This window comes from Tachysurus vachellii, chromosome 17, assembly GCF_030014155.1.
Source record: "Tachysurus vachellii isolate PV-2020 chromosome 17, HZAU_Pvac_v1, whole genome shotgun sequence".
NCBI classification, from domain to species: domain Eukaryota; kingdom Metazoa; phylum Chordata; class Actinopteri; order Siluriformes; family Bagridae; genus Tachysurus; species Tachysurus vachellii.
The window spans coordinates 10,901,189-10,927,399 of NC_083476.1; the positions used below are offsets into that span (position 1 = coordinate 10,901,189).

Consider the following 26,211-nt stretch of genomic DNA (forward strand, 5'->3'; position numbering starts at 1 on the left):
AATCAGACGCATGTTAGATTTAGTCCCTTAATATTATTGTAAGTGACAGTGTAAGCAACAGTAGAGTTGAAGCACCTTCTGCCATTTCTCCAGCTGCTTACTGACGTAGCCTCTCTCATTGAGGTAGGAAAAACCTTTTGGAATGGACAAGAACCTTGGAGAGATAAGAACAGTTCAAGTATGATGAGGAAACTGCAAACTCATGTTAAGTTAAACTATTGCAGATCAAATTTCGCACATTATGTTCTTAGATCTAAACAAATCTTGCTGCAAGAAGATGACTTCATGTCCCGTCTTACTTTTTAAACTCCGATCTTACCTCAAAAGCAAGAGCACACCCTTGTCCCCAAGGTGAGTCAGTGCTGGCTTCAGCTGAATCAGTGCATGAAGATTTGCCTGTAGAACACAAAAAGAAACTAAATTTGTGAGAATGTGTTGATTAACTTTCTCCAACAAAATGTCTGACTGTATTTCAGCTGTAAATCACAGGTTTACATTTATGCACACAATTGTATGTGTTATTTCATTAGCAACCAGCTCATTAATAGGAACTTTTACAGTAGATTTGTACAGTGACAGTAACTGCTTAATCGCACCACCTTGTCACTGATTTTTTTCCTATAACACAAATCACAAGAGTTTTATTCCTCTTATACCACAGCAACTGGCTAATAACTACTATTTCTGCGAGACTTAACCAATTAAGATCAAACACCAGTAACTCCAACATCATTTATTGGATACAAATCACATGACATTCTAACTTATCATAATTAAATTTTTTGTCTTGAAACAAAAAACAAAACAAAAAAAGGATCTGTAGCTCTATCCTTATTATATCTGCTCTCTCACCTTGTCCTCACAGGCCTCGTCCAGTATGTCTAGGGCCTCTATGGAGATGGTCTTGTTGCGGTCGTGGAGCTGAGTGACCAGCAGCTCAATGCCCCAGTTGCTGAAGAACTCCACATTGGCACGCAGTAAGACACGCAGGTGCTTGGTAGCGTATAGCCTGCAATTCTGTAGGCGTTCACACAGGCAAGCAAGTATTTGCCCACACGCAGACAGACACACGTGAGAGACAGTACCCAATTAGAAAGTCCAAAATTTTGTAATTAACATAAGCAGCTAAAAACACTGGGCCACATGTAGATTCAGCACTACGTAGGCTTTTCGATATGTGACATAGAAATACTAAAGCTATAAAGATCAGCTCTCTGAGCACGTGGCTTACATCAGTTGCAGCAGTGAGGATTTTGGAGAGAATGACTCGAGCCAAGCCGTCTCGGCTGTAGTCCAGTGTGGAAACAGTCAGTTTCAGTAGATGGTCCTGATTCTTCAGGGAACAGAGGTTCAGCAGGCTACAGAGACAATGTGGAGCTGGACATCAGTGCAGAATAAAAGCAACACAAACTACACCTAGTACTGAGCACCTGTCTACAAATATATGAAGGTATTTTTTAGTTCTCCTTTTTTCAAATAAATTCTCTTTCATAAAGCACAACGATGAAAAAAGTGCAAAAAAATATGTATTTAGTTACTATTTAGCAGCAGAGAAGGCGTACAGTGGAAAAAGCACAGCTAAATAGCTCTATCCTGAGCAATGGGTCTATCATGTACAATGTCATTATCAGAAATAGGAAGAGGAGCAACTGAACAATTCATGAGTGTAAATGACAGGCAGAATTGCTGCTTAAATGAATATTGGGTGTTCATCTGGGTCATATTTAAAATATTTGTTCCGTGTGGTTTGTAGCCCTAGAGTCAAGGATTCAAGAGAAGCACAGCACAGATCATAGTCTGTCTTCAACATGTATGGGTGTAATAAAGCTGAAGTAAATAACAATTGTCATTAAAATAGTATGGTGGGATATATGAGGCAACAAGTAAACAGTCAGTTCTTGATGATTACTTCTTGTGTTGGAAGAGGGGAACAAGGACCTAAGCGACTTTGATAAGTGCTAAATTGTGATGGCTAGCAGGAACGATCACAAGTGGTAATACCACACATGAGGAGGCAAAGGCCCGTCTGGTCTATACTCCTGTTAACATCTATAACGTACAGCGTATATGTGTACAGGGCCTCAGGTGAGCCAAGAGGATAAAACATGTTTTAAAAACTAACCTTTAACATCAGGTGCGATTCCAAGCTAGCTGAAATTGTTTGGGCCTTGAATATTAAGTGAATCTCTACCTAACCAAAGTCTTTGTTCAAACCTGAGCAACTGTTGTAAACTCACCACTGGAAGACACTGCATTTCTCCAGCAATTTGACACCACTCGGGTGGGCAGAGAGAGTACCGAGGAAGAGGAAGTAATGCTGGCTAAGTGTGTTGAGGAGACCGTTACTCTGTAGGCTACGATCTGGTTTTTGCCCAGAGGACGAGGACAGCCACTGCACAATGTCCTTTACCAGGTCCTCAAGATACACCTGGCCATCCTGATGAGAGAGGTACAAACAAATCAATATTAAGCAACGATGCATGCACAAGCAGGCATACAAATCATCAAAGAATAAAATGAGGCCTGAAAACACAAGTCCTTTACAATGCTCACCTCATCTGACTCCAGCAGGAACTCGATGAACTGACAGCCAACAACAGTCAGCTTTTTGGCTTTAATGTGGTCCAGCTCCAGGCTGGCATAAAGCTTACTGCTGGGTTTGTAGAAGAACAGAAGCCTCCGAACAAACCTAAATGCAACCCCAGATCATCACCATATACAATAAATTTTATGCAAGTATGAAGACACATGAAATATGAAGACTGTATATGTTCTTACTTGTGCATTTGTTCATCTTTGTTGTTACGCAGATTGACATTTGGCCACTGCAACATAACACAGTAAATTACACACCTATTATTGCTCACTAACCCGGTCACTTAATCCTCTTCTCTCTTACTGACCTTTAGTATTGTACCGATAAGAATCCAGTTCCAATCTAGGTTCTGTTTGTGATTGAGAATTTGACTGTCTCTAAGATTCATCATCAGAGCCTCCTCAGTGTCCTGGGAACAAAACAACACACATGACAAGTTAAAACAGCATTTTTAATGGAATGTAAATAACAGCTTAGATACTGGACTGAAACGTAGTATTCAAACAATGCTGCCAAATGTAAATGTCAATATCATAAATATTGTTATATTTTCTTAACAATTAAAAGATGTCAGGGAATTCATTTCCTTTTCCTGAAAGTCTGACTGCAGTGATTTTCACATTGCGATTTCTTTGTCTGTGATAAATGCACAAGTGTTTCTGTGTGATAGAATATTAACAGCCGTGTTCTGAACATTTACTGTAAATTGTAAATAACTTCTGTCAATACAGAGATTTGTCAGGAAAGAGGAGAGATATGTGAAGTGTTGGTGGTGTTTCCTGATTGCAAACAGCAAAAACAAACTGAATTGCATAACAAGGGTTAAGGTATAGTGTAAAATTGATGTCCTTCCTGAGTGAGGTTTTGCTCTCAGTACCTTAATGACATAAATGTCTTTCTGGGGCCGCAGGTGTTGGTCTCGACAGTACTGGGATGCAGCTGACTTGCGGATGATGTGATCCAGGTAAAGGCTGTAGGGTTTGGGGCCTCGCTTCTTTTTGTCATGGAAGCGCTTCAGGTAGTTCACTGCAGCACTTGCACGTCTTAAACAGCATCAAGAGAGAGAGAGAACAAGTACAAAACCCTAAATTAGCATGTCAACCATCACATCAAAACATTAGACTCATTTGTTAAGAGTCTGGTTTTGTCTTTACTCACACACAGAAGTGAAAAAGAGACCACTATGGGGAAAGTCAATTGCAAAACCGTCAACGAATCAGAAAGAGCATAACCATGTGCCTGTAACACATCTCTGATAGGGCTGGTGTGAATTTGTCAAGACAAATTTGAATAAGGTCTTGATGTGATGCTTCTTGTGCAAATTGGGGAAAAGAGATTCATGAAACGTGTGGAAGTGTTGTATACAAAATTAAATGCAGGCTTTGTATTGTTTTATCAGATAAGTTAACATTTCCCATGATTTGTAAAATGTCTGTGGCATTTTAGTTTCCAAATCTGCAAAAATTTTATGGCTAGATATAGACAGTTTCTCAGGAAAAAACAAAACAAAAAAAGGTCCTGAGTCATTATTGAAGATCACATTAAAATGAGAATAGAATTAAGATTGTGTGATTAGTATTATACCCATTTACGTGATAGTATGAATGCGTGTGTACGTTTCATTAAAGGCCTTTGTAAATGGTTTGTCCCAGGCCTAAGGCATATGGACAGCAGGCCTGCTTATGACTATGAGAAGACTTACAGCCGCTTCTCCTGAGGGATGTCGAACGAGGCTGCCATGTTCATCAGAGTGGGCAGGCAGTGCAGATGATGGCTGTGGGAGTGAGGGAGGATGGTATTGGCCTGCAGGAAATAGAAACACAACATGTTAACTCAGATAAAAATCCCAGAGAATGTCAGCATTAGTTGTTTAATGTAGATACCATGTGCAAGAGTTCTCCAAGAAGTATGGTAGCGCATACTGAAACGTTGTCATCACTACTAGTGACAACTTCCACCAACCCCTGTGGATAAAGATAGGTTTAAATGAATGTGCCTGCCATAGATAAGCATCTTTATCGGTCAAACAATCTTCTCTGGAGTAAAATATTCAGAGCACTTATACTTTAATATTCCATTTAAAAAACCTTTATCTACTGCTCACTGAAAATTGAAAAAAATACCTCTAATAGCCCACTATTAATGAAGGCAGACAGTACAAGTGCAAGGTAGTTGTCCATCAGGTCAGGCCTGTAGAAACACAACAGATTATTTCAATTGATTTTTTTGTGTGCGTGCTTTAAAGGCACTCTAAATAAATGTAGACATAATTATCATTTTTTTGCCAGTTGATTATGAAATTCTGAGGGGTTTTATTTTTTATATTTATATGTAATAATACAAATTAAATGATTTAAAATATGTGCATGTTTTTACTCTCAAAAACAAAAATCAGTGGACAGTGTTAGAACTGAAATGTTTTTTCACAAAACATAATTATAAATAAATAAATAAATAATAATTAAAAAAAAACCCTGAACAGAGTTTTAGTTTGAGGGTAACCCAAGTCTGTACCCTAGTGAACCAGTATTAATGTATTTGTCGATAGAGATTTAAAAGAACTTTTTTTATGTCTCTCTGGATAAGGGTGTCTGCCAAATGCTGTAAATGTAAAGAAATTGTTATTTTTAACCAAGAACATGTTGGTGATGTGATCTGAAAAAAGGTATCAACAGTACTAATAGTGTTGAAAGGAAGTTCAGTGAGAACATATGAGAAACTGTCCTGAGATGAGTGCAGAGCAGTCTTTATGATTACAGCAGCAGGTCCATGACTACAGTGTCCAAGTAAGATCATCCACTGAAGAAAGCATGAGACTTGTGCTTAAACTTCCACCCCCTTTCTATTTCTTACCTCGACCGGGCCCGATGAGGCAGGATAATTTTGGCTTCTGAAGCCACAAAGCCATCTGACAGCCTCCAACTGTCCTGAAATCTACTGGGATCTACAGAGGTTGAGAGAAGAATGTGAATGTTATTATAATCTATTAACTCTTCTATTCCTGACAAATTTACTTTTACCAGTATTTCAAAATGTGGGTTTTGTAAACCTCAGTGCATTGTCACCCACCAACACTAATAAGAGCTTCGATGAAGTCTTGTGTAACTACTGGAACGGGGAGTCGGAAAATGTCATACAGCACGTCAAGAAGGCCTTTCTGTTGAGAGACAATTTAGAGCGCAGTTTAAAGCAATTAGTTTGTTAACCGTTTATATTAAAGTACCCTTTGTGCAACATTAAATTAAGTGTTTATTAATTCATTCTGAAAGCACAAATAGGTTAAAACACATCACCTACAAAAGGCTGAAATTCATTAGCAATAAAAAGTCACAATATTCTCACAGAAATATTCACAGAACACTGATAAACACTCTATTGCCCCTTTTCCACCGAGGCAGTTTGAGTGCTGGTTCGGAGCCAGAGCCTAATTTAGAACCAGTTCTTTCTTTTTCGACAGCCAAAGCACCAGCTCTGAACCACCAAAACGTTGCGTCAGGGGCTGTGGGTGGGGCTGGGGGCAAGGCTACTATTAGATAATGTACCTTAAGTATACTAATGTTTAATACACTTTTAGTTTACTGCTATATGATCAATTATCAGCACACATGATAGTAGGTAGCTACATGCTAAGGCTAAATTTTTTATTTGTTAATGATAAAATAATGTTATGTACTTTCTCGATTACAACCTCTGTTAATACAAATTACATGGAGCTGCACGTACACGTTGGATTTGCCGTGTTTGGATGCCAATATAGGTTCACAAAGCCATGAGCATTAACAGCAAAGCAACATCCGCCATTGTTGATGTTGTGTTTGGCGCTGCTGCGCTAACGTTGCTGGGAAACATGACACGTATACAGTGACGTCAGACTCGGCTCTGTGATGGCTCTCTAACCGATGGAAAGGCAAACCGGTTCTTAGAAGGATCACCAGTGGAACCAACTTTGAACCAGCACCAGCACTAGCTCTGAATCAGCACCCGGTTCTTTTTGGTGGAAAAGTGGCATCTGTGTACTGGGAAAGAAAGTGAGGACCCCACGTCAGCACCTCGTGTGATTACTAAAGTTAGATTGCGAAGTTGGAAGGGTTTTTAGAGGGTCAGCTAATATCAGAGAGACAATTCATTATAAACGCTGTCGGTCCTTTCAGATCCATATAATGAGAGGCAGCAGTTCTGTTGTTCTTATTAAAAAGCTGACTGCTCTACTGGTTTTTGAGTGACATCCCATAGCACAGTGTTCAGTGTTAAAAAGTTTGGTAGCCTGTTGAATACTTAAAAACTGCATACCCTCACTTCTATATTCGGTATACAGAGAAGGCCGATGAGTGACTGGATGCCGGAGCTGCCTGACTTACAGAGGTTAATGATGCCTAGATGCAGACAGAGCAAAAAAAAAAATAAAGTTCATTGTAGGTGAAAGTGTGTCATAATATAACCTGTTACAGCATTGCATGGTTTTAAATGATAATACTTTATGAGCTTACCAGACCACGAGCGAAAGGAAGCAATTATAGACATCTTACTAGCCAGAAAACGAGCCTCTCTGTCCTCCCTGGGATGCAAAAAAGGGTCAAACCGACATGCAGTTCATAAACCAAGCATATGAAATGAAAGTTCAGCAATCAATGGTGTTCTCTTAATTGCACTCTTACTTGAGCTGTGCCTCTGCTGTGTCTGGATTGTGTCTGTAGTGGAAGTCTGTATATGGGGCGAGGATTTGCTAAGGAAACAGAAAAAAATAATTATATATGAAAATATTATATATATATACACACACACACACACACAGTTGTATGTGTGTGTGTGTGTGTGTGTATATATATATATATATATATATATATATATATATATATATATATATATATATATATATATATATATATATAAAATTGTATATGAATATATAAGAAATTATTGTTTTAGTAAAATTCCCTTGAATAACCAAAGCTATCTTCCCTTTGTATTTATTAGTTTGCATTTTGTTCATCTGATACACTAGCTTAAGTAGGGTGTAGGAAGTTGGTCAGCAATCAGCATGGCAGGAAAAGAATGCTTTTGTGTGTTATTATCTGTTAATCTGCTGTAGTCTTTTATAAAACATTGATTAAGTTGCACCCTGAGAGCACAGTCAGAAGACTTGGTGTCTGCAGCATTAAGATCATGTATTACCTCACAGAGAACATAAAAAAACTGTCTGATTTCAGAGCAGAGAAATAAAACGTATTTTGTTTGATACACAGCTTCTCCTTTCCATGCTGCCAAATAGATACAGCCATGAAAGTCTTCATGAAGAGGAACAGAGGTTTAATTATGAAAATGAAACTGCAGGACTAACATCAGTGTGCAACAGTTAGAGATCATGACAGAACGATGTCATGTTGCACGCAATCTCACAAGCATACAAAGCAGTGTTCATGTTAGCTAAGTGCTATTTTTCTCATTCCTTGCATTTTGTAGCAGGTGTGAGTGACAAGCAATGATTAGAAAATCATGCATTATTTTTTCTGACAAGAACAAATCACTGGCCTGGCTTCTAGTTTTTCACTGGCTCACACCTCTGAGAGTCACAAATGTTCAGCAGTGAGTCTCACTTTAATGAAATTGTGCCACAGGAACACCATTTTCTAAATTCTTGTACTCTTTTCAACTCGTACATTGTTTTAAATCTCCAGGAAAATTTTTTCATGTTCAACTGTCACCTTCACACTAAAAATGCCTCTTGTAATCGACTTCTTTTTGAACAGGGTGTTAATTTAGTTATTCACAATAGCACGTTATTGCAAGCCACAGCGTGAAGCTGCCTTCTCCAGCTCTGTTTTAAAGAGTTTCACATCTGTACGTGTTTATTAGTCGTTAGAGAAATAGGATTGTGTACCTCCAGCTCCACGTCTGAGCGCACGTACTGCCGTGTGTGAGGGTGATTGAGTAGGTGAAGGATGGTGGTCATTAGAGCCTCGTTGATGCGGCTGAGTTGGCAGTCGATCACGTTCTTTAAGATAGTTTTAAGACCACCACGCCGAGCCACAATCTCCGGGTTCTTCAGTGCTGCAGAAAACGAGAAATTATAAGAAGCAGGAGAAGGAAAAGCAAGGCACGCACATATATCTGTGCGCTCGACTCACCGAGTTCACATATGATGGCGATGCAGGCGCGCACCATGCGGTCTCGCTCCTGTATGCCATCGTTGCCCACAGCAATGAGGGAGTTCGTGATGGAGCTTGGGAAGAGCTGAGCATTCACAGTGATCATCTGGAACAGTAAAGGAGACGGAGCAAAGGAAACTTTATTATACTTAATTTTGCTCTTAAGCCGTTATATCGAATTAATTCAGAGAATGCGACAAGAGGACGCAATATGAAATAACTCAACAAATAGGGAAAGAGAGTGCAAAAAAAGAGACAGAGAGCAAGAGAGACAGAAAACAAAACAAGGGAAGAATGGGTGAAAGAGGGGAGAGAAAGAGAGATGGAATTAAAGAAGCAGAAAGAGAGGGAGGGGAGGTGAAAGAGAGGGAGGAGAGTAAGAGAGAGAAACAAAGAGTAAGAATTTTTGAGTGAATGAAAGAGAAATTGAAAAATTAACAAAAAGAGAGAAAATGGGTTTCAAAATTTAATTTACTGTGACAAAATACTTTTTTTAAATTTAGGACTACTGCAGCATTTCAAGACTTTATTTATTTATTTTATGATGTCAGTTACATGTGTTTGTGTAGTATTTAGTAATCAAAATAATTAGACAGATGCATGTGGAAATTTGACATTTGAACAGCAGAACTGTGAATTTGTGTTTCCAAGAAAGAAAGGTAAATGAATACATTTCAAATGTAACATTTCTATCTGCATTTCTGTAAAGCTGCTTTGTGACAAAGTTGAGCACTGCAGCAGAGCAAACAACTTCTGATGCTGTTTCAATAGTGCAGAGACGTTTACTGCTCACCTTCCTCACCAGCCGAAGTGCCTGAGTTCGCTCCACCTCATTACTCTGCTGAATGTCGATGCACCTACACACACACACACACACACACGAGACAAACACACAGATATACATACACACAGAGACAGAGAGAAACACAGCAGAGTAGAACAGTGTGTTATATTGGGGTCTATACATCTAATAGCAAGGACAGTCTAATTTTTATACATTTCATAACAAAATATGTGCCTAAGCGTTTATTAGCATTCAAAACATCAGTTTTGCCAAAGTGACAGAGTTATGAAGTTGTTTTCTGAGAGACTCCTTCAATTTAGTTTAGTGTAAATGAGAAAGTCTGTTTCACAAACTATACATTTTAGTTATTTTTGCCCAAATTCCTGTTGACTTCCAAAAGAGAAACAAATACCTGTTAAATTCTCTTATTTGCTTTCAAAAACCTATTACTAGAAAATGGCTGTTGATCTTCCAACCTACAGAGCACCAATGGACTGGGGGGCACATGGACATGGAGTGGAGACCAGCTTTTCCTCTGAGAATCCCCCAGAGAATGGATTATGTATGAACTCAAATGGGTCTAATGTGATGAAGACAAACAGAAGAGTCCATATCGTCGCTGTCGGGCGGAAACCTTGTATGTCCAAATTTTGTCAATTTCATATTTTTTCACGTCACCACGTGGGTCTGTTATTTTTACAAGTTATTAACCAATCTAAAGTCTTGAAAATAGCTTGAGCACAAATCTCATAACTCCATTGGACACTTCAACTGTCCACCTCTTCCTCACTCCGCGGGAGAGATTCGCGGCATATTTCTCCTCAAGAAGAGTCGCAACGAATCAACACGTCTTCTGGGCTCAAAGAAAAAAAAATCTTGACCCCCGCTAGTTCTGGTGCTCATCTGAGGACAGGAATTTAGCGCAAGACAATCCACTGCAGCGCGGACTAAACCCTGTGCACTGCAGATAAGGTACGAGTTTTTTTATTTCCTGAAAAATAACAGTTTTGGAGATACGAAGATTCCGTCTGACAGCGACGATATTATTGTTTAAATGATCCTGATGTGTACCACTGTTAAAGCACATCGAAAATAATGTCAAGAAAATTCTATTTGAATTTCTGAGGTGCGCGTAGCATTAGTGCACGTTGAATTGTTATTCAAAACAGCTAGCGGGGTGCCGTCAGATTTTGGTGTCCTAGATGTGTGCCACTAATTTTCAAATAATTATTTATCAAATAAGTACAAAGATACTTTCTTATCATTTGTAATTACATTTAATTGTTGTAATCCAACTGCACCATCCTGATTTATTATAAATTGTAGGAGCGATAAAGAGTTGTTCTCTAAATAGCATCTCAGCTTTTCACTCTCAAAGTAAATGTTAAAACAAAGCCAAAATATTGCACCGTGTCATGTTGATGAAAAGAGTCAATTATTATGTAATATGTTGGACTTCATTACAGCTTTGTTTCTGCCTGTCAGAAAGCGCTGACACTGGACATTCTATCCATAAACGTCACCATATAGAAAAAGTCACCATATTAATACCATACTTTATTTTTTCCCCTCACAGTTGCACTACTGTCAGAGCTGCTGTAATAGAAAACGAATCAATACCTTCTAGACAATCAGAAGCAAAATTCAACTGCGCTTGAATGCCTAACACAGTAAATAACATCTCTGAGTTAAAGTTTTCATCTTGTTTTTCCTTATTCCAAATTATTATTATTATTATTTTTTACCAGTGAGAATTATTATTAATAATGATAATAATAATAATGATAATAATAATAATAATAATAATAATAAAAAATCAGCTGCTTTAGGGCCATTTTTGGTTTAAGAAAACCACATTAGTTAAGTCACAGCAACGACCCAAGGGAATAAAATGTGCATTAAAATGTTTTGGAGGATTTACCTCAGGCTTGTGGTAAGGCTGATGAGCTGAACGAAAAGTGGCTTTTTATTTGAGATGTGTGAGGCGTGTCTGTGATGGTAACACCACGTACAGGGATGAGCTGCTGCTGCAGTGTAAGATGCGCACAGAGACCAAGGGAACAGTGTGTTCCTACTGTGTCGCTGCACCACAGAACATCACAACCTTCGCACTGATCCTAACTATAGCTGACGTCCACTTCCCTTATTCACACCACACAGCATGCACACCCCCCACACCGCACGCACACAGGTGCACGCACACACTACACCACACCCATGCACGCACCTTACCACACCACACCACCCCACAACACTGCACCCCACACCAGGAGCACCCCACACCACAACACACCGCACCCAACACCACAGGCACGCACACCACAAGCACAGCGCACGCACGCACCCACATGCACGCACACAGCTGCAAAGGAAGTCCTGCTCCCCTCAACAGAAAAAAATAACTACTGTCCAGAAAAAAATAACTACTCAACTCGATGGAGATAACGATTCCTAATCATCAACTTTATTTTATATGGTGTAGGGCACATCTTGCACAAAACTATGATTTCACACTTGCCATTATATTCTCAGCCTACAAAATCGGTTGCAGCCTGCATTCTATTTGTTCTAAGAAGTGCTCTTTAATAAGCTGACAAAACGGTTGGCAAGTCAGAAAACTGAGCAACTATAAATATGGGACATAATGAATCTTGTAAGAGAACTAATCAATTTTTCCTGTACCACTTATCTAATGCTACGACAGAGGGACCTGGCAGAAGGTGGGCGACACCGGAGACGTGGTGCCAGCGCATCACAGGGCACAATCTCACATGTACTCGCAGACCCAATCACACACTAGACAATTTAGAGATACCAATCGGACTTACAACGCATCTCTTTAGAGTGGGGGAGGACACCAAAGTACACAGTATATTCCACACACAAGTAATGGTTGAGAATCAAACAACATTCAGATGCTTCAAGGAGACTAAAAATAACAGCATTATACAGCATGTTTCTGAGACTTTTACCAGTATGTGATGTGATATCCCACAGTGCCACATGCAGTCAGGTTGCAGAAACAGCTCAAGTTGTGATTTCTGCTTTAAATGCTAGTGAAGCAAACTTCCTTCTTGTTACCAGCCTTTATTTCATCTGCATTACTGATGATAAATAGAACCTAGAGTGCAAGCTAGGCTAGTTAGTAAGCTGGCTGATGAGGTAAGATAAAGTAAAGTAAGACTGTTGTTATGGTTAGAACGTGTGTGTGTGTGGTGTGTGTGTATGTATGAGAGAGAGTTTCTTTTATATCAGTAAATTAGTAAATGAGCTTTCCTGCTGAATCTTCTACCTTGAACTGTTTATGTAGAGCATCCAAACATTATGAATGAGCTGTTAATATGGATCAATAATGCATTAACAGAACCTTAATATAATAGTAGAGCTGCTTTAACAGAAAGTTCACCAACCCCTTCTCAGACTTGATGTTTAAATAGTGATTATTCTTCAGTGTAAATTTTATTCAGACTGACTTCACTTTGCTTCTGATTCAAATTTTATTGATTTGAGTTATAAGGGATTGTTAGGATGCAGTTAAATGTGTCTAATATATCAGCAGTTTAATGCAAATGACCTGATGAAGGGTAACATGCAAGAATGACACAGACATACCTGGAAATCAGGTAATCCACCTGAAAGTGAAAGACCTTCTGGAGGATGGTGCTGTCTCTGATCAGGTAGCGGAGAGCCCGCAGACCTGCGGCTCGAACTTCCTTAGCTTCATTAAGCAGGGCCAATCGGAGGCTGGAAACCAGAGACAAGAGATCCAGCTGTGTTAGTCAACTCACCTGCCGTGTCTCGGGTCTGAATTATACATATCAGAAAAGACGCAATATAAGACGCACCAGATGATGATCTCATCATAGGTAAAGCCAAACTTCTCTTCTGAATGGCCGACGTTGCAAAGGAGCTGAGGGAGAAATGAAATTCATGTTGACACACTGAAAATAACGGAAAATTAACTTTAACTCTAGTTAGTGTTCTTACTAAATACATGACAACATTTATACTTTAAAAGGTACAGTCCATAAAGGAATCTATCTATCTATATAAATTATAAACCAGGACAATGCTGGGGTTATTACACAGCAACACAAGTCTGGATTCATGTAACGTACTTTAAAAAAAAGGGGGGGAAAAAGAGAAAACAAATTACTCCAATATATTGCACTGCACCCGGGGAGTGCCGCGTGTTTCAAGAAGTGATTAGTAAAATAGCTAGACATTAAAGCTAATGACTTTAGCTGTGTCCCAAAAGATTCACTGTGTACTAGCAGATTAGGAACAAAGCAGATTTGCACATTAGAGTTTTGGGGAAAATGCAAGTGCCACATTAGGGAAAATGGTGTTGAAACACCAGGTTAACTACAGAAACTGTATCGAGTGTTAAAATGTTATAAATTCAGCCATAGGGCACATCACGCTCGTCTCGGTGTAGGTCGACCGACTGAGCCTGAATCATACGAGGGCATAATGCAGGGTACAGCATGACAGGATGCCAGGATCGCAGGGTGAAATCACACACAAACACACACATTCACACACTATGAACAATTTTGAAATGCCAATCAGCCTACAGCACGTCATTGGACCTCACAAACATAGCAGAGGTGGGACTTAAAGCCACAACCCTGGAGGTGTGAGGTGTCCATCCATCCATTTTCTACTGCTAGATCCGGAACCGGGTCGCGGGGCAGCAGTCTAAGCAGGAATGCCCAGATTTCCCTCTCCCCAGACACTTTCTCCAGCACTTCCGGGTGGAATCCCGAGGCGTTTCCAGGCCAGCCGAAAGACATAGTCCCTCCAGCATGTCCTAATTGTTCCCCGGGGCCTCCTCCCGGTTGGACATGCCCGGGAACACCTCCCCAGGGAGGTGTCCAGGAGGCATCCGGAACAGATGCCCGAGCCACCTCAGCTGACTCCTCTCGATGTGGAGGAGCAGCGGCTCTACTCTGAGCTCCTCTCGAGTGACCGAGCTCCTCACGCTCCCTTAGAGAGAGGGTGAGGAGCTCGGTCACTCGAGAGGCCCTGCGGCTCAGCTCTCTCTTCACCACAACACACCGGTCTATCAACCGCACCACTGCAGAGGTATATCGACCGCACCACTGCAGAGGATACACCGATCTGCCTGTCGATCTCCCGCTCCATCCTTCCCTCACTCGTGAACAAGACCCCAATATACTTAAACTCTTCCACTTGAGGCAGGAGCTCTCCACCAACCTGAAGGGGGCAAGCCACCATTTTCCGGCTGAGAACCAAGGCCTCGGACTTGGAGGTGCTGATTCTCATCCCCGCCGCTTCACACTCGGCTGCAAACCATCCTAGTGCACGCTGAAGGTCCTGATTTGATGAAGCCAACAGGACAACATCATCTGCAAAAAGCAGAGACGAAATCCTGTGGTCCCCAAACCGGACTCCTTCCGGCCCCCGACTGAGCCTAGAAATCCTGTCCATATAAATAATGAACAGGACTGGTGATAAAGGGCAGCCCTGCCGGAGTCCAACATGCACCGGGGACAAGTCTGACTTACTGCCGGCAAAGCGAACCAAACTCCTGCTCTGGTCATATAGGGACCGGACAGCCCTTAGCAGAGGGCCCCGGACCCTGTACTCCCAGAGCACCCCCCCCACAGGTCTCCATGAGGGACACAGTCGAATGCCTTCTCCAGACCCACAATGCACATGTGGACTGATTGGGCAAACTCCCATGAACCCTCCAGCAACCTGGCGAGTGTATAGAGATGGTCCAGTGTTCCACGACCGGGACGAAACCCGCATTGTTCCTCCTGAATCCAAGGTTCGACTTTCGGCCGAATTCTCCTCTCCAGTACACTGGCATAGACTTTTCCGGGGAGGCTGAGGAGTGTGATCCCCCCGTAGTTGGAACACATCCTCCGGTCCCCCTTCTTAAACAGAGGGACCACAACCCCCATCTGCCAATCCAGAGGCACTGTTCCCAGCCGCCACGCGATGTTGCAGAGGCGTGTCAACCAAGACAGCTCAACAACATCCAGAGACTTGAGGTACTCAGGGCAGATCTCATCTATCCCTGTTGCCTTGCCACCGAGGAGCTTCTCAACTACCTCAGTGACCTCAGCTTGGGGGATTGACGAGTCCACAACCGAGCCCTTGGCCTCTGCTTCCTCAGTGGAAGACATGCCAACCACCGAGATTCTGTGCACTGCAGTAAGAGTTCAAATCATTTAAAGTCATTTCTGTGTTATTAAATGATATATTTTTATCTTATGAATCATCTATTAATCAGTCATGGATCGATTACAAATCATTTAGTCATATGGCCACAAATCTATATACTGAAGGATGTAAAAAGTGTGTTAAGGGACAGGTATCCTGAATTGACTTACTGGTATAGCATTCATGTACGATTACGTTTAACAGAGAAATCAACTCTACGCTGCCTTTATTTATTTATTCTTTAAAACACCCTTGAAAAATTGTACGCGCTCCGACATAACGCGCAGTCGTACAGAAGTATGTAATATAACATGCAGCTTATGGCCCAAAAGCAAAAAAAACAGTGAGTGAATGAACATCAGCAGTCTAATCGCCGGGAGACAAACCTTAATGAAGTTGTTGAGGTGACCCAATTTGCGCATGTTGGAGACTCCCTGCTGCTTGGCCACATTTTGGAGAATCTCTCGCAGGTTGTCTTTGGGGTCTGAAAGAAGACGACATCAGAATTGAAGGGTTAAAGTTATCCTGAACTAGGGCTGCACGATTTAGGGAAAATGTCATATTGAGATTACTGAGGTCAATATTGCGATTGCGATATGCGATTGCGATATAATAAACAAATGGCATCATGAGTCAACTTGCTTGGTTCTCAAGGAAAATGCACACACAGATTACTGATAATGCTGAAATTTGTATTTCTCAACTCAAACTAGCAACAACAAACAAATGCAAAACGTTTTCAAATTAAAATAGTTTTACAAAATAACATCTTTGCATTACTGCAAACAAACTTGTTATTGTCTCAATAGTACAGCTAAATATAATAAATAGAACAAAGTAATTTTTATGTTCATGAAAATAAGATATTTTGAACATTCTGTCCATTCTGACATAACATTTTTGTATAAACTTTCAAAAAGGAATTTGGATATAAATGTGGTTCAAACCACTAAAACTGTTGTTGGTCATTTACAAAAACAAAAACAAAGCAACAAACTGGTACTTCCAAATCCTCTTTCTAAAAAGCTCTACCTATCACTTGAGAGGTTCTTTGCCAAAAAAACAAGCATATAGCATAAAGCTCAGGGATTGCAACTTGAGAGAAATAGTTCCGCGAGGGCAGCTGGTACCTCTTGTCCAGTGTGCGGATAATTTTCTGAAATCCGCCTTTGCTAACGGTGTATATGGGCAACATGTCTCCTGCCAAGCAGTGCGTTATAGAGTTGGTGATTTCTCTATATCTCTCTGAAGACCTTTCATATGGCCCAACACTCTCAAACACATCTGTAATTGTGGTTTGTTTTTTTTTGTCTTACAGATTGTTCTTTTTGTTCAGTTGTTTCTTCATGCCTTCATGCATTCATCATACTTTTCTCTGTGCTGTTTCAGGTGCTGATATAAGTTTGCCGTGTTGCCACGTGATGTAGCAACTTTATTTTTACAAATTCTGCACAGTACCTCTCTCTGATCAGTGTCGGGTAGCATTTTTTCTGGCAACCAGTTCAGTGTCCGTCTGCTCGGCATCCATCTTCACCTGTTCCGCGCTGCACACCGGAAAAAGTCACGACATGACCATACGAGCCACACGTGCCACTGCCTAAACTGAAACTCACTAGTCTTTTTTTTTATTAGCGGATAGCGAGAATGGGTTGTCATGTCCACACATGCATTTATTTATTATCTATTTATTTCATAAAATCGCAGCATTTTGCATCATATAATCACACAGGCTTGATATCGCGATTGCTATATGATTAATCGTGCAACACTATCCTGAACTGTGTGACACGTGCAGACAGCTTGATCTCAGTGTCACATGATGCATGAGATGAATCAGAAAGGCAGCTAGAGAATCAGGCCTCATGTTCGTTCAAAGCGGAACGTGTTTGAAATACAAACAGCCATTTCCTTACAGAGATTCAGACAAGCATGGAGGTCAGAGAAAGCAGGAAAGATAGCTTTTGTCTACACACTTTCCCCCCCCACACTAACTCAAAAAAATTTAGCGTAAATTTAGTGCATTTAGCGTACAATTTGACTGGATATGATTTTGGTTCATAAATGTTGCAGGAGGAGGTCTGTAGCCATTAGATGCATCTCAGTAAGATCCCTAGCTCATGAATCACTACATCGCGTACACAAGTTCGGGCACTGAGTTAAGATCCACTGTGCTTTTGAACACTGATGACTCAATTTCCAACTACATGACTAGGTTCTTGTGCTGTAAAACGTCACCACTGACATTTATCTAACAGTCTGGACCAATATCTATGACATTATTTATTATTGTTTAAAGTACATTATAAAAACATGCATATGGCACGGTACTGCAGGGGAAAAAAAAAACATTAGAAATGTAAAAATCATAAAAAACACATACCAAATAAAAGTTAAAAACCCTAAATGTAAGTAATCATTTGAGAGCTAAAACATTAACAAACTAATCACATTTGTATTCGAAATTATATGACAGTTTTCCCGCCCTTTTTTTAATATTTCCTGTAATTTAACATAGTGACCATCGATAATCCTGTAAGGATTGTGTGATTAAAAGTCTTAAAATGGCTGAGTATCTGATCAGAGCTTGATCTGACTACTGAACTAGAGAGCTGACTGCCTTGGGGTATAAAGTCTTACTATAAATCAGAGACTGTTGTGTTGAAATTTGATGAGATACACATGCATGCTGCAATAAAAATCCCACATGCATTACACACACCTTACTTTAATATAAGCTGATGTTTTGTCCATGATTCTAAATGCTGGTTGTAGGGACATGGCCACGCTGGTTGTGCTTGAACACTAGCAGATCACATGACCATACAGATTATGTATCCTGCACCTATGCTAAGCCGCTTCCTGCACACGTCCTTTCAAGTGTAGCCTAGATTTATTCATTTTTAAAATCTGACTTTGTTTCAGATTGCTTTTCAAAAAAAAATGAGAGTTTAAAAAAAAAAAAAAACAGGATATAATGCAATCTTTACAATTCTGATGAGGTCAAATCCAGAGTGATATTTCCAGACATAAGAATAAGCAGTCTGTAAAAATGTAAAATGGTCAGAATCCAACCTTCACATGCAAAACTACTCGCATATGAAGTGAGAATTATCGCACTACAGAAATGCTGTTCACAGTTCAATCGTCTGAAACAGTTTTCCTCACACACACATTCAGTACACTCCCACAAGCAACCAGCAAACAGACTCAGTCAAAAATCTATGGCGTTATCATCATAGTGAAAAGCTTCCTGTTAAGATACCAGATCTGTGCCTGTTGCATCAAAAGTACTAATAACCCAGGCTGGTGTGTAAACTTCTGCAAGCTTCTCTAAATATCTCCACTGTTGCTTGATTTTGTGTTCATTTCTGCAATCACAGAACCCTGGGAGACCGACGGATACAATCTCCTACTGCCAGACGTCAAAAGTTCAACAAATGTCTCCTCACAGAAAGCAGCACATTATCAATGACTACACGTCTGTTCATTTAAAGTGTCTGCAACATCAGCACCTGAGAGTGAGCTGTAACTACAGACACAATAAACACTTACATATAGAGCATGAAAATAAACCTGTGATTTACATTATCGCTGATGGTAAAGCTGCTGAGGTAGAAAATTAATCACCTTCTGACCAATCAGAATCCAGAAGTCTTAGGAATCAGTGAGTTGGTAGACCAACACCTTAACCACTGAGGTACCACATCCCCTTCACCAAGTGGTAACCAAGATACTACTGCTGGGACCCTGAGCAAGGCCATCAACCCCCAATTGCTCAGTTGTATAAAAAATAAAATAAAACACAAGTCTCTCTGGATAAGGGCATCTACCAAATGCCATAAATGTAAACATTTGGGTGATGTGGTAGCTTAGGGATTAAAGTGTTGATCACAAGGTCATGAGTTCAAATCCCAGGTCCACTAAATGTCCAATGCTGGGCTCTTGAGCAAGGCTGTATTAAAATAAATAAATAAATGAGAAACTGTTAGCAGCTCTGGATAAGGGCATCTGCCAAATGCCATAAATGTAAATAATATGCAAATATTAGTACAAGAAATATATAAGAAGCAGCGTCATCTATGCTAAACTCTCAGTTGAGCAGAATTCAATGTAAAATGTAACTCAATAATTCTACAGACTGCTGAAAGGCTCAATCTAGTACTACCTGTGACTAAACGGTAAAAATTATAGATTTGAGTGACTTACTTTGTATGCACCACGTGCTGAAAGAAAGTACTTCTTACTTACAACACAGTGCAGTACTGTAGCAGGTGACAGGTGGAAAAAGAAAGTGAAATCTGGTGTTTGTATAAATACAAACACTACAGAAGGAACACTGTCTTCTCAAACTTTCGTTATATGTATATCAATGTAAAAATAAATCCACTTTTACCGACAGTTAGCTTTATAAGTAACATTCCCAGGTTTTATTTTGTAAAGTTTATTTTCATGATTGTGTTGCTCTGTGTTCTTTTTTCTTTAAAGGTATACCTACATCTGCGACAATGCTTTGTCCCTCTTCTGTATGCTCTGCTCAAGCAAATCAATGAAAAGCTTCAACAATCATGTGAATAGCACCATAAACCCCATCTCACCCAGATCACTAGTTACATTCCGGTTCTTTCAGTCTTTTCATTTGCTGTTTGATTAAAATGCATTTCTATCTATTTTCTTTATTTCCTGTGCTTCTCATTCCTTTTGTGTCTGACTGTTTCTCCCCAAATTTCACATCCTCTCTCTTTCTGCACTCACCATAATCTCACCTCGACTGCACTAAATCCCCTCTGGCTGTGAGGAAGCTACTACTGCAGTAAACACGACAGTGCTGCCTCTGCTGCCGCTCCAAGTGCGTTTCTAACTTAATTATAAACAACAGTTCTCAAAAACACATGGTACATACCTGTCATCCAACCACTAACCCTCTCCAACTAAATAAACACCCACCATTTATTTTCCACCATGTAACTGTGAAAAGACTTACAGACAAAAATACACCATCGAACTTGGTTTAATGCTAACAAGCTGCTACTGTAGAGCAAGACACTTTTCTGTGGGCAGAACCTACATGTGTTTTATGTTACATTCCATGAAAACAGTCAAGTTATCTCTGCAAGACTCCAGTACTGTATTATGAAGTCCAGTACTGTACTATGGCGCTCCTACTACTGGTTGTCATAGTAATAACATTTATCTGTGGACGGTGTAACTAACATTTCGAATCAGGTTTCTTGCCGTTAAAAGGAAACATTCTGGAGGAAGAGCATTTGTATATAAAATTCAGCAGTGTATACACGTATATGCATAATCTCATATCATACCAGATGAATCAGAAGCAGTGTGTGTCCTTCTGTCTTCACTCCCATTGCATGAAGGTGTCCTGTTTGCACCAAGTCACTCCAGATTTACATTTCCAGTTTAACATTTCTCAACTTTACATTGCATTGCTGTATACGCCCACATCTAATCACTAACAGTCGGTGTTGTTCATGCTGTATCAGTATCCGGAAACTTTGTTGCTGTAACTCGCTGCACATGTGAACGTAGCATTAGAGCATTTAACTGGATGAACACAAGACTAGAAGTTATTCTATATGAATAATCAAAGAAAATGATAATTCTTTTCTAAGAAGTGAAGAATTCCATCCATCTTATTTCTGAACCACTTATCCTACACAGGGAACATTGAGTTTATCACAGGGGACTCAAGGCAGGGGACCAACCCATCTCAAGACATAGTTACACACATTTGGCTGACAATTTAGATTAGATTGGGACCACTTGGACTGGGGGAAGATACTGGAGTACCCAGAGGAAACAGTCAAAGCATGAGGAAAACATGGAAGTTAACACATACAAGACAGAGATGGAAAACAACCCCCAACCCCTGAGGTGTGAGGCAAGTGTGCTACACTTTTTATTTTCTAGATACACTGCCATACTGCTGTATAAACCCCTAAGGTTGTACCAAGAACTCGGAAACGCTGCTTTTGATTTGAAGAGCACTTTAAGGACAGTCAGATTGTACTTTGTGCATCTATGAATACTTCTGGTTTCACACATTCATGTCAGAACAGATATGTGATGAAGCACCTGACACACTCCATGTCTTCTACACACACACACACACACACACACACACACACACAAACCAAAACAAACCCCGTCGCCAGAATGAGCAGAGCCGGCTAGCCAGGCTGCAATAACGCGCTATAAACTATGTCACGGACCTGCAGCGGCCTTATAAAGCTTAATAACACCCAAACAAGTTATTTATCATCTCCGCGTGGTTAAAGCAGCTGGACCGATTCCAGAAGTGATAGCTTTGCATTTGTGGCCCGTAGCTAATTTAGCTTTAGCCAGTCCTGAAGCACAGACTAACTTAACCCCTGAAATACCACTCAGTCTGCGTGATGCTTTAACGACTACCACCAAAAGCGTCAACAAACAACATGAAGCTTTATGATAAACCGCCTCGAATTCAAAGCACAACCCGAAAATTCGAAAAAACATGTTAGCATGTTGCTAACGGGACTGAACCCACCTCTGGTGAGATCCAGTGGTACATTTTCCTCCCCGCTGTCATTCCGACCTGTCGGCAGAAAAAACACAAAACAGCGGTGAGCATAAACAAAATGGAACAAAAAACAGCCGGTAGATAAAAAACACACTTTGTGGACTTGCTAAAAGCGAGAGTCGTGTAAGTGAAAGCGGCCGAATCTCACCTCGCATCCGTATACTTCGGATAGGACGAGCTCGGATGCTAACCGCCATCTTTCCAGAGACAATTCACAACACCGGAAACCCCGCGACATATCGCGAGAACGGAACCCGAGCAGCACGGGAAGTGTTCAAGACATTCGAAATGCGCGATGGGCGATACTACCGATTTCCAGTACCGCGTCGATATTACTATCGAGATAGGCGATACTACCGAGTCCCAGTACCGCTGTCGATATTACTATTGCATGGTTGCCAACTTTTGAATTCAGCTTAGAGTGAGATCTTAGGGGCGCGGCTTTGATTATGGTGGAGGGGCTTATGGAGGGGCGTGGCTTGGTGTGGAAAAAAATACAAACACAAAATCCTTGCATTAGCAGAAGTGTATTAAGTATATACTGATTGTCAAAGTATTTGGTATCTGTACAGAATTTATTGGGAGATTTACATTACATTTAATTTTCACAAACATTTTACAGAAATAGGATTAACATGTGATTAACATGTGCGCTATTGTAAGTGCTGGTGGCTGATTTTGCAGCCTTAATCATTGATTGGGATGTCGTTGACTTGACATTCTGTTCTTAGAAAACAATAATTAATATTAACTACTAGGCATGTCCAGATATTTGTCATCTGGAAATGCTTTTGTATTGTTTTTTATGATAAAGTTAAAATAACTGCTCAGTGCTGCAAAACAAACAACTCTACTAATGCTAACTTAATTCTATATAAACTATATAACAGCATAGGCCTATTAGACTGGACTTAAGTAAAGTTGGCCGCATATTCACAGATTGGAGTTTCCCGAGTCAATAACTCCTGAGCTAAAAGCTCTTTTTACACAAATGACACCTCTTTTCTATCGTAGTAATGTAGAGAGGCAGCTACAACCCAATTTTCCTCCAAATCTGCTTTCCAACTTGGTGGACAAAATACATGTCTCAATGTGCAGCCGACTGAGAAACAGATTCCAAGGGACCATCTGCAAAGTGCAAAACCCGAAAAGCGAACACTAAAAAACAGTCAATAACTTCACTGTAATACACTGTACTGTCACCACTGATACTACAACACTTACTTGGCGGAAATGTCTTTTGTTAATTTTTGTTTAAAATTTTTTATTTTTTTATGATTTTTCATAATAAGAAAAATCAATAACACGGCTATTATGGAAATTATATTCAATAACTTCACTGTAATACACTGTACTGTCACCAAACTCAGATCACACGTCACTGATGTCCTGATTACGGTAGCAGAGAAGTGCAAAACAAATTAACAAATCCGAAAACACAATAACAAATCTGAAAACACATTAACAAATCCGAAAACACAATAACAAATCCGAAAACACATTAACAAATCTGAAAACACATTAACAAATCTGAAAACAAATTAACAAATCTGAAAACACATTAACAAATCCGAAAACACAATAACAAATCTGAAAACACATTAGCAAATCTGAAAACAAATTAACAAATCCGAAAACACATTAACAAATCCGAAAACACTAACAAATCTGAAAACAATTTCTCGGCCACCGTACCTGATAGTTATACTACAACACTTACTTGGGGGAAATGACTTTTTTGTATCATTTTTATGATTTTTCATTAAAAAAAATCAATAACTTCACTGTAATACACTGTAACTATCAGGACATCAGTGATGTGTGAGCTGGTGACAGTACAGTGTATTACAGTGAAGTTATTGACTTTTTTTGTATTCGCTTTTCGGGTTTTGCACTTTGCAGACGGTCCCTTGGAATCTGTCTCTTGGGTGTTCGCACATAGAGACTTACAGGCCCGCCTCCACGGGGGGGGGGGGGGGCAGAGTGGGCCTGGCCCACCCAATCAGAGGCTTGGCCCACCCTGGCCCCACACCACATAACAGCCAATCACAAAATTGGTGCGAAGCCTCTGATTGGGTGGGCCAGGCCCCACACCACATAACAGCCAATCACAAAATTGGTGCGATATTTAATTCAGCTCGAGATACGTTATTTTCTAATTTCTGCCCAACCCCCTTTTTCCCCCTCCTAGACAGACAGACAGACTTAGCTCATTCATTCACATTCACGCAACCTTTGAGGTAAACGGACGTGCTTATAAAGCAATAAACGACAGTCACAGTAACTTTATTAGAACTGTTAGTGAACTCGATTAACACACTATATATAGCCTAATAAAATACAACATGTACAGATTTCTTGTTCCGAAAGGACAAAAGAAAACCACTTTAGCTCTCCAGGACACAGCTACCACCTCCTCATCCATTTGCGGCAATGAGGTCGGAGAAATGCATGAGTCGAGTTCATCTGCAGCTTCCGATGGTGTCAAAAGTACAAAAAATATTAAAAATGAAGAAAACACAAACACAACAATAACAAACAACCCTAACAATTGTCTTAAATATATGGTATTAAAACTATAGACATGAGAGATTAAAGCATTAAAGAACCCCACCCGCCCACTACCCCCCAATCCGACCGGCCCACCTTTCATCTCATACCTGGAGCCGGGCCTGGAGACTTATGTCTTTTGTCCAACGCGGAGGAAAGCTGATATTGAGGGGGAAAAAAAAAGATATTGAGGAAAATTGGGTTGTAGCTGCCTCTCTACATTACTACGGTGAAAAAGAGGTGTTATTTGTGTAATAAAAGCGTTTAGCTCGGGAGTTATTGACGGGAAACTCCAATCTGTGAATATGCGGCCAACTTTAGTCTAAACTGGACGGAGACACGGAGCGCCCTGTAACTCACTGACCTGCCTGCGTTCACAATTCACACGGTGCAGATGGGAGGGAGAACGGCTGACTACACAGTTTATGGGAATAAATTGTGTATTTCCCTCACAATTCTCACAAAAAACTCACTACACTGTCTGTCTGGTCTCTCTGCGTGTTGCTTTGCGAGATCATGTGGCGCGATTTGTTTTCCCTCACTGCTGCACGAGTCTGCGTGAGAATATGGGCGTGTGGCGTGAGAGCATGAGAATCGGGTCAAGTTGGCAGCCATGACTATTGCGATGGGCGACACTACCGAGTCCCCAGTACCGCTGTCGGTATTACTATCGCGATGGGCGATACTACCGAGTCCCCAGTACCGCTGTCGGTATTACTATCGCGATGGGCGATACTACCGAGTCCCAAGTACCGCTGTCGGTATTACTATCGCGATGGGCGATACTACCGAATCCCCAGTACCGCTGTCGGTATTACTATCGCAATGGGTGATACTACCGAGTCCCCAGTGTCGATATTACAGTTACAGAGCCATTAAAACACATATGGACAAAAAACTATGATATTATTCTGATAAAAAATAAACTGGTGTAAATGTCAGAGTACCAACATCATGTGTGCTGAATATTATACAAAGACGATATCAAAATCTTTGCCTTATGATTGCTGATATTTTTGTTTTGCATGTATGTTTTGCATTGGAACATTTTAAAGGAACTAGACTCCTTGACTTGACTTGACATTTCTATGGTCATAAAACCCATCCTCCCTCACACAAGGAGCTGTGGGCAATATCACATGAAAATGTGTCCATAGATCCACAGTTCAAAAACCCACTGGAAATCCACTAGAAAAAAGATGTTCAAACTGGTTTATTCCTAGTTCTTACCACCAGTGAATGTGATAAACCTACTGAGATTCATTTATTCATTCATCTTCTACCGCTTATCCGAACTACCTTGGGTCACGGGGAGCCTGTACCTATCTCAGGCGTCATCGGGTATCAAGGCAGGATACACCCTGGA

General features: G+C 40.4%; 1 protein-coding gene across 2 annotated transcripts in view; it reads right to left on the minus strand.

Moving 5' to 3' along the window:
• Positions 1-22,568, minus strand: part of rictorb (RPTOR independent companion of MTOR, complex 2b) — a 32,297-nt gene extending 9,729 nt beyond the window's left edge. Inside the window, exons 1-25 of one of the 2 annotated variants that reach the window (XM_060891747.1) lie at positions 22,444-22,568; positions 22,263-22,310; positions 16,108-16,205; positions 13,372-13,436; positions 13,139-13,270; positions 9,536-9,599; positions 8,722-8,848; positions 8,475-8,644; positions 7,252-7,319; positions 7,084-7,151; positions 6,893-6,969; positions 5,666-5,753; positions 5,450-5,540; positions 4,720-4,786; positions 4,480-4,560; positions 4,299-4,399; positions 3,474-3,639; positions 2,904-3,005; positions 2,779-2,825; positions 2,554-2,689; positions 2,238-2,437; positions 1,232-1,358; positions 853-1,017; positions 320-396; positions 76-154 (exon numbers count right to left, since the gene is read on the minus strand). In XM_060891747.1, the coding sequence (XP_060747730.1) occupies positions 76-154; positions 320-396; positions 853-1,017; positions 1,232-1,358; positions 2,238-2,437; positions 2,554-2,689; positions 2,779-2,825; positions 2,904-3,005; positions 3,474-3,639; positions 4,299-4,399; positions 4,480-4,560; positions 4,720-4,786; positions 5,450-5,540; positions 5,666-5,753; positions 6,893-6,969; positions 7,084-7,151; positions 7,252-7,319; positions 8,475-8,644; positions 8,722-8,848; positions 9,536-9,599; positions 13,139-13,270; positions 13,372-13,436; positions 16,108-16,205; positions 22,263-22,310; positions 22,444-22,492 (2,493 nt within the window). In that variant the 5' untranslated portion in view covers positions 22,493-22,568. Of the gene's footprint in view, positions 1-75; positions 155-319; positions 397-852; positions 1,018-1,231; positions 1,359-2,237; positions 2,438-2,553; positions 2,690-2,778; positions 2,826-2,903; positions 3,006-3,473; positions 3,640-4,298; positions 4,400-4,479; positions 4,561-4,719; positions 4,787-5,449; positions 5,541-5,665; positions 5,754-6,886; positions 6,970-7,083; positions 7,152-7,251; positions 7,320-8,474; positions 8,645-8,721; positions 8,849-9,535; positions 9,600-13,138; positions 13,271-13,371; positions 13,437-16,107; positions 16,206-22,262; positions 22,311-22,443 lie in introns of both variants that reach the window. The other variant, XM_060891746.1, reaches the window with a different exon arrangement.
• Between the last annotated feature and the right edge of the window lie 3,643 nt (positions 22,569-26,211).